Source organism: Salmo salar, chromosome ssa26, assembly GCF_905237065.1.
Source record: "Salmo salar chromosome ssa26, Ssal_v3.1, whole genome shotgun sequence".
Classification (NCBI taxonomy): Eukaryota; Metazoa; Chordata; class Actinopteri; order Salmoniformes; family Salmonidae; genus Salmo; species Salmo salar.
Window position 1 is genome coordinate 7,294,597 of NC_059467.1, and position 19,095 is coordinate 7,313,691.

Below are 19,095 nucleotides of genomic sequence, written 5' to 3' on the forward strand. Positions count from 1 at the left end.
TAAATATACAAACAAAGCACCTACAGAATTTAACATACCTCCACGTTTTCTCCCAAACACAAGTTCAAAATCCCGGATGAGCTCCCACTTGTTACGAACCGGCTCAGAGTTAGCAACAAAAGGGAGACAACGTGGAGACAAGGAGTATCAAAATATATATTTATTAGATACCACAACTAGCACAAACAAAAACAACAAGGTGTCTGCATGGAGAGAGTCTCCCCAGCTGACGACCCTTCCAACTCCGCCCACCGGCATCCTAATAAGGAAACAAGAACAAAGAGAGAGAATACGGCAGACAGAGTGGGAGGGTCGTCACACCTTTCTGGGGAGGTTCTCATTGCTTGGAAGGCAGCCACAGTTCATCCTTTATTTAAAGTGGGAGATCAAGCTGATCCTAACTGTTATAGGCCTATTTCTATTTTGCCCTGTTTATCAAAAGTGTTGGAAAAACGTGTCAATAATCAACTGACTGGCTTTCTTGATGTCTATAGTATTCTCTCGGGTATGCAATCTGGTTTCCACTCAGGTTATGGATGTGTCACTGCAACCTTAAAGGTCCTCAATGATGTCACCATTGCCCTTGATTCTAAGCAATATTGTGCTGCTATTTTAATTGACTTGGCCAAAGCTTTTGATACGGTAGACCATTCCATTCTTGTGGGCCGGCTAAGGAATATTGGTGTCTGTGAGGGGTCTTTGGCCTGGTTTGCTAACCACCTCTCTCAAAGCGTGCAGTGTATAAAGTCAGAAAATCTGCTGTCTCAGCCACTGCCTGTCACCAACGGAGTACCCCAAGGCTCGATCCTAGGCCCCACGCTCTTTTCAATTTACATCAACAACATAGCTCAGGCAGTAGGAAGCTTTCTCATCCATTTATATGCAAATGATACAGTCTTATACTCAGCTGGCACCTCACCGGATTTTGTGTTAAATGCTCTACAACAAAGCTTTCTTAGTGTCAAACAAGCTTTCTCTACCCTTAACCTTGTTCTGAACACCTCCAAATAAAGGTCATGTGGTTTGGTAAGAAGAATGCCCCTCTTCCCACAGATGTTATTACTACCTCTGAGGGTTTAGAGCCTGAGGTAGTCACCTCATACAAGTACTTGGGAGTGGCTAGACGGTGCACTGTCCTTCTCTCAGCACATATCAAAGCTGCAGGCTAAAGTTAAATCTAGGCTTGGTTTCCTCTATCGTAATCGCTCCTCTTTCACCCCAGCTGCTAAACTAACCCTGATTCAAATGACCATCCTACCCATGCTAGATTATAGAGACATCATTTATAGATCGGCAGGTAAGGGTGCTCTCAAGCGGCTAGATGTTCTTTACCATTCGGCCATCAGATTTGCCACCAATGCTCCTTATAGGACACATCACTGTACTCTATACTCCTCTGTAAACTGGTCATCTCTGTATACCCGTTGCGAGACCCACTGGTTGATGCTTATTTATAAAACCCTCTTAGGCCTCACTATCTGAGATATCTACTGCAGCCCTCATCTTCCACATACAACACCCATTCTGCCAGTCACATTCTGTTAAAGGTCCCCAAAGTGCACACATCCCTGGGTCGCTCCTCTTTTCAGTTCGCTGCAGCTAGCGACTGGAACGAGCTGCAACAAACACTCAAACTGGACAGTTTTATCTCAATCTCTTCCTTCAAAGACTCAATCATGGACACTCTTACTGACAGTTGTGGCTGCTTTGTGTGATGTATTGTTGTCTCTACCTTCTTGCCATTTGTGCTGTTTTCTGTGCCCAATAACGTTTGTACCATGTTTTGTGATGCTACCATGTTGTGTTGCCACCATGTTGTGTTGCTACCGTGCTGTGTTGTCATGTGTTGCTGCCTTGCTGTGTTTTTGTCTTAGGTCTCTCTTTATGTAGTGTTGTCTCTCTTGTTGTGATGTGTGTTTTGTCCTATATTTCTATTGTATTTATTTATTTATTTTAATCCCAGGCCCCCGTCCCCACAGGAGGCCTTTTGCCTTTTGGTAGGCCGTCATTGTAAATAAGAATTTGTTCTTAACTGACTTGCCTAGTTAAATAAAGGTTAAATAAAAATATATAAAATAAAAACGTTACCAATTAGTTTACGCTGACCAGATGGACAGGGCGCATAAGGTATATGCTCTTATTAGTAGCCTACAGTTGATCAGACTGAAAAATAGTCTCATTTTCACCCCAAAAAGCATGTCAGATTTCTAATGTTTAGGTGTAGCCTCAGCTGGTGCATAACATTTATGTCATGAGTTTTTGCTTGTGTCTGTCCGGAGGGATTATGTGTTGTCATCTTTGCTAAATAAATACCGGAGCCTCCACTGACAGAATGCGCACGTACACACAAACACACACACACACAGACACACACACCCACACATTGTATTTAATCGTCATCGAACAACAGATTTCTTTCAATTATGTGCTTGAAAGACTACCTGATATTGGCGAGGTGTGTATGATCGTACACACAAGTACAATAATCTGTTGTAATTTAAAAGCGCCTCACCTTGCAGCAGAATAAGGAACGAACAACCATAAAATGTCTGATGTTTAGGCCTCCGGGGGTGGCGCAGCGGGCTAAGGCACTGCATCGCAGTGCTTGAGGCATCACTACAGACCCAGGTTAGATCCCAGGCTGTGTCATAACCGGCCGTGACCGGGAGTCTCATAGGGTGGCGTCCGGGTTAGGGGAGGGTTTGGCCGGGAGGCCTTTTCTTGGCTGGCTTCCGGGTTAAGCGGGTGAGTGTTAAGGAGCATAGTTTGGCGAGTCATGTTTCGGAGGACGCATGACTCGACCTCCACCTCTCCCAAGCCCTTTGCGGAGTTGCAACGATGAGACAAGATCGTAATTGGATTGAAGAAATAGTAAAATAGTAAAATACAAAAAATATATATATTGATGTTTACACACACAAAACAGAAATGACTGAAAGCATATGACTATATGCAGGGGTGCAACTTTGGTTTTAGAAGTGGGGGGGACATAATTATTATTATTTTATTTTTTTGTCCAGTCGGATAAACACTGCAAACAGCCTATCCGACCGCTCGGAGGCGTTTGCATGGTCCTGAAGCACGCTGTTGCCTCGCTTTGTAGCACATTCCAATGATAAAACTGGGGTGGACAAAAATGCAATGCCCCCCCCCGTTCCCAGTGAAAGTTGCGCCCCTGTGTATATGACAAAATAAACATGTTTGACTCATATGTACTCAATATGCCTTTACAACATAAACTCAGTTATCAATATTTACTACATTCCGGAATGCAGTATGGCACGCTCATAGAGAGACTTCTGAGGGAAACTCCCCTGCATCTTAACTCTGTGGTCTTGAGATGTGGCTTGTAGTGTGTCTCCTTTCATCAATCTTCTTCTGTTTTCCATTGTTACTGTTTCATGTAGTTTGTAGTGCGGTAACGTTACTTCATCTCCTGTATCCTTACTGTGAACTCGATGTCTGTCTGTGTAGAGCCCTGTCTGGAGGATTCCATTGCAGTTCGGTGAAAGGCAGCTCATCTCTTAGGTTCTGGTTCGCTCGCCTTGCGCTTTGTATTACTGTCGCCATTTTCTAATCCAGATAGCATTGATAAGGTTACGGATGAAATCCTTCCCTGAGGTTGAAGCTTAGTGTGTATGTGTGCGTGCATTTGAGTGCACGTGCGTGCACACGGCAGCATATTTAAACATGATTTACTGTTTCAATTTTAGTTTCCAACAAAATAGCCAAATTGTCTTTTGCAAATTAAATCCCCAAACCTCGATTGGCATCGGTGGCCCTATGTGATGTGAGGGAGGGAGGGGGTGTGACAACAGAGGAGGGACAAGAGAAGAGGAAGAAATAAAATATTATTAATTCATTTTGCAGTGTGTGTGTGTCTGTGTGTGTACTCACGGCGTAGCTGACATGTTTGTATAGATGTTGACTTTAGACTCTGATGCTTTGCATGTCTTGTTGTCATGTAGACAGACACGGTTGGCAAGTACACCCAATCTAGTATTTAAAAGCCAACACACTCCAAACCTTTCAACTGTCTGTTGTTTTAGTCTACAACCACTGTGTGACTGTGTTAGTCATATTGTACACACAAGGCCATATGAGGCTATGCACAAGGACAGCTCTGACGCCTCATCAAAGATAAAAGGAGAGGTAGAGGGAGAGGGAGACAGAGATTGACAGACAGAGAGAGGCTGAGTGAAATGGCGGAGAGGGAGAAAGAGAGATTGACAGACAGCGAGAGAGAGAGAAAAGAAGAGAGATGGACAGTGTGATGAGCCAGGAAGAGATTGAGAGTGAGTGAGAGAGTACAGTATTTGTATTTATTATGGATGGCAGCAGCTACTCTTCCTGGGGTCCAGCAAAATTAAGTCAGTTATACAACTGAGCCTTCAGGCCCATACTCCACCACTACCACATATTTACAATACAAAATCCATGTGTACGTGTGTGTATAGTGCGTATGTTATTGTGTGTGTATGCATGTGTCTGAGCCTATGTTTGTGTTGCTTCACAGTCCCCGCTGTTCCATACGGTGTATACGAGAGAGAGAGAGAGAGAGAGAGAGAGAGAGAGAGAGAGAGAGAGAGAGAGAGAGACCAATGTGACTGATAGAAAACTGAGGAAAAAAGACTGTAGTGATGTAGTGAGCATAGCCTTGCTATTGAGAGGCCGCCATAGGCAGACCTGGCTCTCAAGAGAAGACAGGCTATGTGCCCACTGGCCATAAAATGAGGTGGAAACTGAGCTGCACTTCCTAACCTCCTGCCAAATGTACGATAGCATAAGAGAGACATATTTCCCTCATGTTACATGGACCTAAAAATAGTTGGAAAACAAATCAAATATTGATATACTCCCATATCTGTTATGTGAAATAGCGCTGTGTGCACTCATCACAGCGAAATCCGTGACCTGTTGCTGCAGTAAGAAAACGGCAACCAGTGGAACACAAACACCAAAGTAAATGTATCTGTTTAGTTATTTTCCCTTGCCATTTGTACTTCTACTATGTGCACTTTGTAACAACACTACACATAGTTAATAATATAACATTTCAAACGTCTTTCTCTTTTTAAAACTTTTGTGTGTTTTAACGTTATTTGTTCATCTGCGATTGTTTATTTCACTTGCTTTGGCAATGTAAACATTGCTTCTCATGCCAACAAAGCCCCTTTGACTTGAATTGAAACGAGAGAGACGGAGAGAGAGAGAGAGAGAGGGGGAGAGATTGAAGGAAAGAGAGAAATGTGTTTAATAAAACAGCTCAGAAATCCCAACCTAAACAGACCCCCTCCCCAGGGTTGAAATAACCCTGGCTACATCCAGTGTTATCCATCCTTGTTTGAGTCAATCTCCTCTACTTACCCTGTATGATTGAATCTCCGCCAACCTTTTATGCTCAGGGCAAAGTTTTCAAAAAGTACAGAGAGCGGCATACCAAGTGCTACAGCCACATACAACTGTGTTCAAGGGAGTTACGTTAATGAACTCATCTTCTTCTGATGTCTTTCCTCTACTTCTTCCAGAAGCTTCAGGTAGAACATGCCATTAGGCACAGATCAGCTTACCCTCCCAAATTGCAACTTTTAACCATTATGGGGGTAAATCACAAAACCAATCTTAGATCAGTATATAGGGGCAACTTTATCCTACTCCTTTTGGAGCTTATATCCTTTTGGAGCTTTTTGTCCTCCCTCCAGCTAGGGGTGTGCCAGTGTGTGGTCATATTGTAGTGTTCAGTGTTTTCCCGTTGTAGCACACATATTGCATTGTTAGAGGATGTCTTTAACCCTGTGTGTGTGTGTGTGTGTGTGTGTGTGTGTGTGTGTGTGTGTGTGTGTGTGTGTGTGTGTGTGTGTGTGTGTGTGTGTGTGTGTGTGTGTGTGTGTGTGTGTGTGTGTGTGTGTGTGTGTCTACAGGTCACGGTCTATCAGTGGAGCATCCTCCGGTCTCTCCACTAGTCCTCTCAGCAGTCCCAGGGTAAGAGTTTGATTGTCCCGTACCACCCACTAGCCCACCCCGGGGCCCACACTGCACTGCACCAACTCACCTCACCGCTAGCTCTGCTGTGCTGTGGATGTCACCGGAATGCACACACTGCTATTCACTCGCTATGGCCGCTCATAAGGCTATACATAGGGCAGCTCATAGAGGAATCCATGGTAAAACCTCTCTGAAAGACCATCTGACATGAAACCTGGATAATCCTGTCGTAAGAATAGTGTAAAGCTACCAGTCACTATACCCTATGGCAGCTTATGACTAGGGCCCTGTGTTTTGGACAAGCATGTCACATGACCTCGATTTTAACTGTATTTAAAGCTTTTTGTTCAAACACTGTTTTTGTTTTTATGTCAGATGGCCCAGCACCATCATCAGACATTTGCTTTCATTTTTGGTGTAATTCTATTTCTGGAAAAAGTTTAAAATAAAGGTTCAAATCTATCTAATGTGACATGATAGCCCAAAACACAGGCACGAGTTATGACACCTGACATAACGCTGATATGAGGTATTAGTGCGGGTCACAGAATCATTTTAAAATAATTTATACTTCATTAATGGGTTGTATCATTTGTTATACTGTAATATACGGTTGGTTATCATGACCTGTTACGACTGTTGTTATATCATTGTTATGACAGAGCTATGTAGGCTGCATGTCATAGGGCTTCTTGTGATGTATCATTGGATCCATGTGAGGTCTCATAAGGGCTTAAGTTCTGATGAGGGAACCCATCGTTCTTGTTTTCAAGTTCTTAATTCCCCCAACAGCTCACCATTATTATAAATCCCATATGTGGGATTTGGTGTTCAATGACCAGTACTATAAAATAGTAACATAATCCATCAAAGTCATCTTTGATTAGGGAATACATTGGAAAATGCTGCCATGTTATATAAGATGACTGTAAAGGTTAGGGCTACAAATCAACTAAACAGCTCTTAGCTAGCATGCACAGTTCCTCCATTCTTTTCCTAAGGCCATGCATTTTTAAAGCCAGCCCTTAGCGAGGATACAAACATGCAGTCATCACATATTCTGCTTCTTCTTGCGGAACTGTCAGTGTTGTGAAGGATTCTGTAAAAGTTTCACAGTTGAGGATATTTCTTTCTGGCAAATATTTATATCTGTCAGCAACCCCAGCAAGGGTTTTGTGCCTAAATGTTACTTTATATTCTTTTTTATGATGAGTGACACTGTAAAGGATTTGGTTCAAATAGGGGTGATGCCATTTTAGTCCTCCTTTTTTAAGTATAAATATTGTGCCGATTATGTAAGGCTACATATTATGTCACACATTGATGGGATCACACCTACTGATGTATATGGAGATTAGGGTTTAGGAGTGTAATTTGACCTTTAAACTTTTTAGTACCCAGACACGCACACACCCACACACATACACACACAGAGACATACACACTCATGCGTTATATTTAATGAGGATCCCTTCACAAAGGCAGTCGTCATAAATGCCTCATAATGCTGCCATATGAGTGACACAACAAAAAGCCATTAAACCTTGCATAAACGTTTAATACATGCCAGTTTTCATAAGCTGTCATAAACTTTCATGTCTTGTCATGAGAGTTGCTATGTCATTCATACCACAGCATTGTGCATGCAGACTGGCTGCTTTCCACCAATCTGGAAGCTAATGCAGTTTAGCTTTGGATGCTGTTTCAGTTGCCGGTTTGGGTTTGGCTTCATGAATGCTTGTAATGTTCAACACTTCTCTCCCCCATGGTGCTGCTGCCTCCTGGTTGGCTGGTTATGCTAATGGCATGTTCTTCTTGTCTTTCTTTCTGCACTCTCATCACTCTCCCTGCCTGTGTGTCACTCGCTCCACCTATCCTCTCCTCCATGTCATTTCTTACTATATTTCTGTTTTTTTCCTGGTGCCTTTTCATTGCAATACACCTTTATTGGGCTGTGGTGTTTTCTATATATGTCCCTTGGCTTCTGGGCGTGGTCTCTCATTGGCTGCCTGCGCTGTCAATCTAACGGTGCATGTCCAATCGCAGCCGGTCCGGCGCTTCTTTATCCCGCCCCAGTCGCCGGACCTCTGTCAGTCGCCCAACTGTAGCCCCACCCATTCCCCAGAGTTCCGCCTTAACCATAACGGGGTAGGGGGGGCCAACCGCGTGCACCCACACCCGCTTCCAAACTCCTACACGCCAAAGATGGGGTCCCCCCTGATGCACCCCCGCACACAGACCCTCCCCGCCAAGCCCAAAGTGTCTGAGAAGCCCCTTCAGACCACCAGGTCCAACCCCCTTCCCAACTCGGCTGACAGCCCAACCACCCCCAAGTCGGAGCCCACCTCCCCCTCCTCACCCCTGGGCAGCCCCCCCTACGTCCCCAACAGCCCGCGGCCACGCCGTCACCCGCCCCTCACCGTGCCCCCCAAGCTCTCCATCCCCCTGTCGCCGGCGCCACCCATGTCCCCCATCCGCCGACACCGCCTCCACCCTGACCACAACGGTCACAAATCTGTCCCCACCATACAGGTGACTCCCCACCCCTCTCCGCGGGGGAGCCCCCTCCCTACCCCCAAGGGCACTCCGGTGCACACGCCCAAGGAGAGCCCGGCGGGCACCCCTAGCCCCACGCCGCCCCCCAGCCCCTCCATCGGCGGGTTGCCCTGGAGGACGCGTCTCAACTCCATCAAGAATAGCTTCCTGGGCTCGCCGCGCTTCCATCGCAGGAAAATGCAAGGTACTGGACTGGACTGGGGTAGGAGACTTGTGGAGGGGGACGAGAGGTGAGGGAATAAGGCAGAGTTTCCACAAACACTAACAGTGGGTATAGGAAAGGGACCCTTTGGTGGCTCACAGCTACATCCTTCTGGGCAGCGTATATCATCCCCAGCGCAACGACTTGCTGGAACCACCTGGTCAAGGGGTTTGGTCACCATGAGTTTTAAAATCCTACCTGTACACACTTCTGGTGAACAGTAGAACACGTCATACTGTACTGTTAAGAAAGATATTTTACACTCTCCCAGTAGAGTGCTAGCGTTAGCGCTTAGCACAGGGGAATATCTGCATTAATCTCAAGAGGGTTAACAGTAATCGTTCTGTCCTATACGTTGTGATATAATCTTATTAAACCAAGGGGAGGGGTTCTTTATGCGAGTCCCATTCAATTCTATATGATTAGTCATATACATTATAAATCAACGGCTATTCCATTCCGATGAGAGGAGCAAAGATGAAAATAAGGGTTGCTTGTGTTATAAGGAGCGTATAGCTTCAGAGCTTTACCATAGGCGTTATGATGGTTCTCAAAGCGTGCAAGCTCATATATGTAATTGGGGAAACTGTAGTGTGTGTTTTTCTTCTTCTAATGAGTGGTATAACGTTTTAATGCCTGTAGGTAGGTTGTCATGTAATATGTGCTGCTCGGTGATAGATCATTTAAATCCTCCATTACTAAGGGGCGGCAGGTAGCCTAGCGGTTAGAGCGTTTGGGACAGAATCCTAGAGCCAGCAAGGTGGAAAACTGCTGTTCTGCCCTTGAGCAAGGCAATTAACCCCTACAACAATTGCTTCCCGGTTGAATGCATTCAGTTGTGCAACTGGCTAGGTATCACCTTTCCTTTCCCTAACATGATTTCTACAACTTGAAGGGATATTGTCCATCTTATCCAGAATAACCTTTGTACATAATGGTATTACAATGGTAAAAGACAAACCAATTTATAAACAAGATTAAGGAGGAAAGGATTTTTGACTTACTGTTGTACTTATGCACTATACAGTATTCATGTACATAGTAAGGATCAAGTGATAATTATTATTATTATTTTTTAAATGTCCACACTGGACCCTCTATAGTGCTCTCCGATGTCAATCAAGCGATGTTGCCCATTTGTCTGACCTTTTCACCTTTAAAGGTCCAATACAGATGTTTTTATCTCAATATCAAATCATTTTTGGGTAAGAATTAAGTCATTCTTGTTGGTCTATGTACCTCCTGGTGGTGTCACCAGGTAGGCCAAAACTCCATCCCATCAAAACAGGCTGACATTTCAGGCGGTCTTTTCAAACAGCTCTTACAGTAAAAGTGTAATCATCATCTTCACAATTTCACAGTAGTATTCCAACCTCATAGTGTGCAAATGTATATCGAACACAGAAAAATCACATTTTTGACCGCATTGGGCCTTTAACCTTTCACTTTTGACCTCGTTTTCTGCCTCTCTCCACAGTTCCCACCCAGGAGGACATGTCCAGCCTCACGCCAGACTCTTCACCAGAGTGAGTGACCCAGGAAAACATAAATACAACGTTTGACAAACATTGAGGTAAAGAAAGAAAGTCTGCACACTCTAGTTATGTTCCCAAACCCTGAGAAGGCACTGTGTACCGAAACGTTGTTTGCTATATCCATTAAATGTTTGGGAGCATAACTAGAGTGTGCGACTTTCTTTCTTATTTATAGTTTACTCTCCTATAGTCAGCACCTCTACAGAACATTTTTGGGTGTGCGTCAGCTTATGCCTTTTACTAAACATTTAGAGGTCAAGCGCCATAGGGACCCGTAGGTGGTCTGTAGGTGTTCTTTCGGAGATCTAACGCAGGTCTTCAGGAAAATCCCTGTCTTTAGCCATATGCCAGTTTACCTATTTGCTTATGGCCTTGCCTACACCTAGCGACTTGTTTTTAAAATTATACGAGCAAAAAAGATTCCATTTGATTTGGAATGGCAAGCCAGACAAAATTAAACAGACCTATTTATATAATGAATATGAATTATGAGGGCAGAAATGATTAAATATTAAAGCATTAGACCTAACGCTTCAGTCATACAAAAGATGTACTTAAATCCAAACTGGTTCTTTAGCAGATTAGTAAGAATGTCTCACCCCATGTTCAAGAATGGCCTTTTTCCCTTTATTCTGATTACAACCTCTCACTTTCGGTTATTTGAAAATGAAATATTCTCCAAAATATCGCAATTCTTTTAACAATCCATAGAAAGTTTGTTGCAATTTCAGTTTATTTCACCAGAAAAGAGAATAAATATTATGGTTATACTCAAATATACTAATTGAAAAAAAAAAAAAAAGTATAATCTTTGTAAATGATATCATAAATAGGACTGTTATATCACACATGCAGCTAACAAAAATATTTGGAAATGTCTGCTCTACTCAAAATTACAACCAACTAATTGCAGCATTACTGCAAAAATGGAAGTGGAAGGGGGAAAAAGTAAGGATATGTCTATCAGCCCTGCATTCAAGACCAAAATTGGTTAAAGAAAATTGTGATAAATAAAAAAGTATACCAGTTTAATTTAAGGACCAAAAAATGTGCAGCTGCAGAATAGTTGGGTAGAGATTTTTTATGTACCAATTCCATGGAACATGGTTTATGAACTGATATACAAAACTACACTGGATTCAAAACTTTTTTTTCTATTTAAATTATTATACAAAATTCTTACAACCAATAGAATGTTATATACAGTTTCTTTGAAAAGTATTCAGACCCGTTGACTGTTTCCACATTTTGTTACATTACAGCCTTATTCTGAAATGTACGATTTTTTTCCCCCTTATCAGTCTACACACAATACCCCATAATGGCAAAGCAAAAAAAGTTTTTTATACATTTTGGCTAATTTATAAAAAATAAAACACTTAAATATCACATTTACATAAGTATTCAGACCCTTCACAGAGTACTTTGTTGAAGCACCTTTGGCAGCGATCACAGCATCGAGTCTTCTTGGGTATGATGTTACAAGCTTGGCACACCTGTATTTGGGGAGTTTTTCCCATTCTCTGCGGATCCTCTCAAGCTCAGGTTGGATGGAGAGCGTTGCTGGACAGCTATTTTCAGGTCTCTTCAGAGATGTTCCATCGGGTTCAAGTCCGGGCTCTGGCTGGGCCACTCAAGGACATTCAGAGACTTGTCCCGAAGCCACTCCTGCGTTGTCTTGGCTGTGTTCTTAGGGTCGTTGTCCTGTTGGAAGGTGAACCTTCGCCCCAGTCTGAAGTCCTTAGTGTTCTGGAGCAGGTTTTCATCAAGGATCTCTGTACTTTAATCCGTTCATCTTTGCCTCGATTCTGACTAGTCTCCCAGTCCCTGCCTCTGAAAAACATCCCCACAGCATGATGCTGCCACTACCATGCTTCACCGTAGGGATGGAGCCAGGTTTACTCCAGACGTGACGCTTGGCATTCAGGCCAAAGAGTTGAAGCTTGATTTCATCAGACGAGAGAATCTTGTTTCTCATGGTCTGAGAGTCTTTAGGTGCCTTTTGGCAAACTCCAAGTGGGCTGTCATGTGCTTTTTACTGAGAAGTGGCTTCCGTCTGGCCACTACCATGTAGGCCTGATTGGTGGAGTGCTGCAGAGATGTACAATGAACAATGGCGCCGACAGAGAGGGCTGCCTCGCTTCTAGTCCTTAGGAAACTTTACAAGCATTTCGCTACACTCGCAATAACATCTGCTAACCATGTGTATGTGACCAATACATTTGATTTTGAGATGGTTGTCCTTCTGGAAGATTCTCCCATCTCCACAGACAAACTCTAGAGCTCTCTCAGAGTGAGCATCAGGCCTTGGTCACCTCCCTGACCAGGGCCCTTCTTCCCCAATTGCTCAGTTTGGCCGGGCGGCCAGATCTAGGAAGAGTCTTGGTGGTTTAAACTTCTTCCTTTTCAGAATTATGGCGGCCACTGTGTTCTTGGGGACCTTCAATGCTCCAGAAATATTTTAATACCCTTCCCCAGATCTGTGCCTTGACACAATCCTGTCTCGGAGCGCTATGGACAATTCCTTCGACCTCATGGCTTTGTTTTTGCTCTGACATGCACTGTCAACTGTGGGACCTTATATAGATAGGTGAGTGTCTTTCCAAATCATGTCCAATCAGTTGAATTTACCAGTGGACTCCAATCAAGTTGTAGAAACATCTCAAAGATGATCAATAGAAACATGATGCACCTGAGCTCAATTTCGAGTCTCATAACAAAGTGTCTGAATACTTATGTAAATAAGGTATTTCTGTTTTTATTTGTAATAAATTTGCAAACATTTCTAAAAACCTGTTTTCACTTTGTCATTATGGGGTATTTTGTGTAGATTGCTAAGGATTTAGCAATTGCTAAGCTTGTTTTTGGTCGCAATCTGTATAAACTATTAGAATAGAAAGGTTCAGAACTTTTTTGAAACATCACAGCACAGTTGAAAAATATATGGCAAATAGAAATCAAAACTGGATAGTGTTCAGAGATAGATGGGAGGGGTTGAGTAGAGCTGAATGATGGGACAAAAAACAAACAAAAGATAACTATTGTAAAATATACTGTGTCGGTAAAATGTATATAATATGTATAAGCTGAAAGTAGAAGCCTAAGTGTTGTTGTCCATTAGTTTACTCAAATTAGCTGAGGGGTGGTATGGTTAGTGGAAAATATTAAAGGAAAATATATACAAATATATATATATATTATATATATATTTACAAAAATGATATATAGGGGATTGAAAATGATGCAGACAATTACGTTGATGGAAGCCACAATCTATCTGCAATATTAAAACTGATCCACCCCTTAAAAAATAAGGAAAAAAATTGGTCTCAGGCAAGGTCACTAGTGATTGTGATTCACTGATGTTTGCCCGTTAAGCTAATGTCTGGAGACATTAGTTCAGGAAGCTGCAGGTCTCAGGCAAGGAGATTCGTCACTTGATTGTGGGTCACTGAACCACCTCTGTTACATGCATGTGCATGAAAGTCAACTCATTCTACCTTTGGTGTTTTTGCCACTGGGAGAGTGACTATGTAAGCTACAGGCAGTAGGGATTCTGCCCAAGAGTCCTGTGTGAACAATCCCCACAATTATGCAGATTGGACTCTCCTTCCTGTTGATTGGGCTATTTTTAGGGAATTGTTCCGCATGAATATTTTAGTGGTTTTCTTCCAGTTTGCTTCACAGACAGAGAGAGACACAGCTAGAGTCAGGTTGGATAGTTGGAGATGAGGCAGAAATGAGGAAGGGGCCTTGAGGTAGGTTCGTAGCAAAGGTAGTCAGGATGATGTCATTGCTATTGGGGACCAATATGAGGCTATTTGGACAAGCAGAGGGAGGAAGAGGGCTTACAGAACATGCACAAGGGTTGAAGTTAGATGATAGAGGGAGGTAGAAACAGAATAGCCTGGTTCAGATATGAATGTGCTTTAACCAACTCCTCTGACTATAATTGTCATGGCATACATTATAGTCACCAGTTGGTTGAAATACACATCTGGACCAGGCTAGGAGGAACAAAGTGATTTTAGATTAGAAGAACATTGAATTTAACACTACTCCCTTAAACAGTTTCTGTTCATTACCCTTAAAGATCAGACAAAGCATGGTACATGTTGCAATATGCAAATGAGTGTGGCACTATGTTAATTGTCCTCTCGACATGATGCATTAGTCTTCTCTCCAGCAGCTACTAAATTAAGTGAGTGTGTGTCCTTCTAGATTGCTGACATGTATGTGTCTGTGAGAATGCACAATTTTTTCTCCCTCCCTGCAGGCTTGCCAAGAAGTCATGGTTTGGTAACTTCATCAACCTGGAGAAAGAGGAGCAGATCTTTGTGGTGATCAGAGACAAGCCTCTCAGCTCCATCAAAGCAGACATCGTTCACGCCTTCCTCTCTGTAAGAGCTCCTCACCACTCCTTTTTGCTCCTCACCGCTCCGCTTTCTCTCCCTCTCCATCTACTGTATGTGTATATCTCCTCTCTCTCTCTTGCTCCCTCCTTTGTCACCCCCCTACTTATGATCAAATAAAATTGTATTTGTCACATGCGCCGAATACAACAGGTGTAGACCTTACAGTGAAATGCTTACTTACAAGCCCTTAACCAACAATGATTAAGTTTTAAGAAAAATAAGTGTTTAGTAAAAAATAGATAAGTAAAAATGTGAAAATAAAAGTAACAAATAATTAAACGGCAGCAGTGAAATTTCAATACCGAGGCTATATACAGGTGGTACCGGTACAGAGTCAATGTGTACATGTAGGTAGAGTTAAAGTGACTACGCATAGATAATGAATAGAGAGTAGCAGCAGCGTAAAAGAGGGGTCTGGGTAGCCCTTTGATTAGCTGTTCAGGAGTCTTATGACTTAGAGGTAGAAGCTGTTAAGAAGCCTTTTGGACTTAGACTTGCTGCTCTGGTACCGCTTGCCGTGCAGTAGCAGAGAGAACAGTCTATGACTAGGGTGGCTAGAGTCTTTGACAATTTTTAGGGCCTTCCTCTGACATCGCCTGGTATAGAGGTCCTGGATGGCAGGAAGCTTGGCCCAAGTGATGTACTGGGCCGTGCGCCTTGCGGTTGGAGGCTGAGCAGGCAGTGATGCAACCGGTCAGAGGGTGCAACCGATGTTGCAGCTGTAGAACCTTTTTAGGATCTGAGGACCCATGCTGAATCTCTTCATTCTCCTGAGGGGGAATAGGCTTTGTCGTGCCCTCTTCACGACTGTCTTAGTGTGTTTGGACCATGATCGTTTTTTGGTGATGTAGACACCAAGGAACTTGAAGCTCTCAAACTGCTCCACTACAGCCCCATCATTGAGAATTGGGGCGTGCTCAGTCCTCCTATTCCTGCAGTCCACAATCCTCTCCTTTGTCTTTGATCACGTTGAGGGAGAGGTTGTTGTCCTGGCACCACACGGCCAGGTCTCTGACCTCCTCCCTATAGGCTGTCTCATCGTTGTCGGTGATCAGGCCTACCACTGTTGTGTCATCGGCAAACTTGATGATGGTGTTGGAGTCGTGCCTGGCCACGTAGTCATAAGTAAACAGGGAGTACAGGAGGGGACTGAGCATGCACCTCTGAGGTTCCTCTGTGTTGAGGATCAGCATGGCGGATGTGTTGCTACCTACCCTTACCACCTGGGGCGGCCCGTCAGGAAGTCCACGATCCAGTTGCAGAGGGAGGTCTTTAGTCCCAGGGTCCATAGCTTAGTGATTAGCTTTGAGGGCACTACGGTGTTGAATGCTGAGCTGTAGTCAATGAATAGCATTCTCGCATAGGTGTTCCTTTTGTCCAGGTGGGAAAGGGCAGTGTTAAGTGCAACAGAGATTGTGTCATCTGTGGGTCTGTTGGGGCGGTATGTAAATTGGAGTGGGTCTAGGGTTTCTTGGATAATGGTGTTGATGTCAGCCATGACCAACCTTTCAATGCACTTAATGGCTACAGACGTGAGTGCTATGGGTCTGTAGTCATTTAGGCAGGTTACCTTAGTGTTCTTGGGCACAGGGACTATGGTGGTCTCCTTGAAACATGTTGGTATTACAGTCTCAGTCAGGGACAGGTTGAAAATGTCAGTGAAGACATTTGCCAGTTGGTCAGTGCATGCTCGCAGTACACGTCCTGGTAATCCGTCTGGCCCTGCGGCCTTGTGAATGTTGCCCTATTTAAAGGCCTTACTCACATTGGCTACGGAGAGCATGAGCACATAGTCCAGAACAGCTGATGCTCTCATGCATGTTTCAGTGTTACTTGCCTCGAAGCGAGCATAGAAGTAATTTAGCTCGTCTGGTAGGCTCGTGTCACTGGGCTACTCTCGGCTTTGCTTCCCTTTGTAGTCTGTAATAGTTTGCAAGCCCTGCCCCATCGACGAGCGTCGGAACCGGTGTAGTACAATTCAATCTTAGTCCTGTATTGATGCTTTGCCTGTTTGCTGGTTCGTCGGAGGGAACAGCTGGATTTCTTATACTCTTCTAGGTTAGAGTCCCGCTCCTTGAAAGCGGCAGCTCTACCCTTTAGCTCAGTGCGAATGTTGCCTGTAATCCATGGCTTCTGGTTGGGGTATGTACGTACGGACACTGTGGGGACGACTTCATCGATACACTTATTGATGAAGCCAGTGACTGATGTGGTGTACTCCTCAATGCCATCGGAAGAATCCTGGGACATATTCCAGTCTGTGCTAGCAAAACAGTCCTGTAGCTTAGCATCTGCTTCATCTGACCACTTTCTTATTGACCGAGTCACTGTTGCTTCCTGCTTTAGTTTTTGCTTGTAAGCAGGAATCAGGAGTATAGAATTATGGTCAAATTTGCCAAATGGAGGGTGAGGGAGAGCTTTGTCGCGTCTCTGTGTGTGGAGTAAATGTGATCTAGAGTTTTTTTCCCTCTGGTTGCACATTTAACATTCTGGTAGAAATGAGGTAAAATGGATTTAAGTTTCCCTGCATTAAAGTCCCCGGCCACTAGGAGCGTCGCCTCCGGATGAGCATTTTCCTGTTTGCTTATTGCTGTAGACAGCTCATTGAGTGAGGTCTTAGTGCCAGCATCGGTTTGTGGTGGTAAATAGACAGCTACAAAGAATATAGATGAAAACTCTCTTGGTATATAGTGTTGTCTACAGCTTATCATGAGATACTCTACCGCAGGTGAGCAAAACTTAGAGACTTCCTTAGATTTCGTGCACCAGCTGTTGTTTACAAATATACACAGACCCCCAGCCCTTGTCTTACCAGAAGCCGCTGTTCTATCCTGCAGAGAAAAAGCATAAAACCCGCCAGCTGTATGTTATTCATGTCGTCGTTCAGCCATGACTCAGTGAAACATAAAATATTACAGTTTTTAATATCCCGTTGGTAGGATATACGTGATTGTAGTTTGTCTATTTTATATCCCATTGCTGGTACATTGGCTAATAGGACCGATGGTAAAGGGAGATTACCCGCTCGCCGTCGGATCCTTACAAGGAACACAGAACTTCGCCCCCAATATCTCTGTCTCTTTCTCTAGAGAATGACAGGGATGAGGGCCTTGTCGGGCATCTGAAGTAAATTCTTCCCATCCGATTCGTTAAAGAAAAATTCCTCCAGTACGGGCTGAGTAATCACTTTCCTGATATCTAGAAGCTCTTTTCAGTCATAAGACACAGTGGTAGAAACATTATGTACAAAATAAGTTTGAAATCACGTGAAAAAACGCACACAACAGCACAATTGGTTAGGGGATCGTGAAACAGCAGCCATCTCCTCCGGCGCCATGATACTATTTGACTTGTTATTGTATGGAATTATATATACAAAATCCTGGTCTTCAAACATTGAAATCATTATTAGAACTAGCACACAAAGTGATGGCTATGTTTATTGGTTTGTCCATGAGGTGAAGTGGATAAATTCACTATTTAGCAACTGTGATTTATCTTTCGATTTAGAGCAACTTTTAGACAGTGCTACTGCCTGCATTTCCCTCTGCTGCTTTCCCAGTGAAGGTCAGTGTTATTGTGTAATCAGTGAACAGCAGCCTGCTTTTTGTAGTCTGCATATGATTGGTGCACAGCAGTCTGATTTCTGACATTAAAGAGAGCCAAGGAAAGGACTTGATTGAGTCTTCTTAAGTTTTTCTTGGCCACGCTGTGCATAGCTGTGTCATTATAATGGTACATCACAGCGTCAAAACAGTCACGACAACGGATGGAAACTGACTTTGACACTGACACTGTCATGACACAACCATCATCACACTACAGTAGTTGACTTGCATTAACCCTACACCTTGCCAATTATCTAACCTCTGTAATATTTCCCAGCAGGTTTGTTTTCTTGTATTTTCAAAGGCACCCTAGTCTCTGTAGCCCAACACTGTGTTGTTGCTGTGTGACCCGCTGTCATTTGTAATTGACTCAGAGTCTGATGGTCCCTAACAGCGCTGTGCTGTAGTGTAACAGATCCAGTGTTGTCTCTTCCTGTCTTGTCTTGTCTTGTCTTGTCTCTCTTTGTCTCGCCTCTTCTCTGTATTTTAGCTCATATACAGTGGTTTGCGAAAGTATTCATGCCTTACGACCTGGAATTAAAATATATTTTTGGGGGGGTTTGTATCGTTTGATTTACACAACATGCCTACCACTTTGAAGATGCAAATATTTTTTTATTGTGAAAGAAACAAGAAATAAGACAAAAAAACAGAAAACTTGAGCGTGCATAACTATTCACCCCCCCAAAGTCAATACTTTGTAGATTCACCTTTTGCAGCAATTACAGCTGCAAGTCTCTTGGGGTATGTCTTTATAAGATTGGAACATCTTGCCACTGGGATTTTTGCCCATT

At 43.4% G+C, this 19,095-nt stretch overlaps 1 protein-coding gene across 4 annotated transcripts in view; it reads left to right on the plus strand.

Moving 5' to 3' along the window:
* LOC106587064 (serine/threonine-protein kinase BRSK2) overlaps positions 1–19,095 on the plus strand; it is a 200,425-nt gene that overhangs the window by 163,953 nt on the left and 17,377 nt on the right. For all 4 annotated transcript variants that reach the window (XM_014174956.2, XM_014174958.2, XM_014174960.2 and 1 more), the window contains 4 exons: positions 5,922–5,982; positions 8,518–8,725; positions 10,221–10,269; positions 14,555–14,678. In XM_014174956.2, the coding sequence (XP_014030431.1) occupies positions 5,922–5,982; positions 8,518–8,725; positions 10,221–10,269; positions 14,555–14,678 (442 nt within the window). The remainder of the gene's footprint in view (positions 1–5,921; positions 5,983–8,517; positions 8,726–10,220; positions 10,270–14,554; positions 14,679–19,095) is intronic.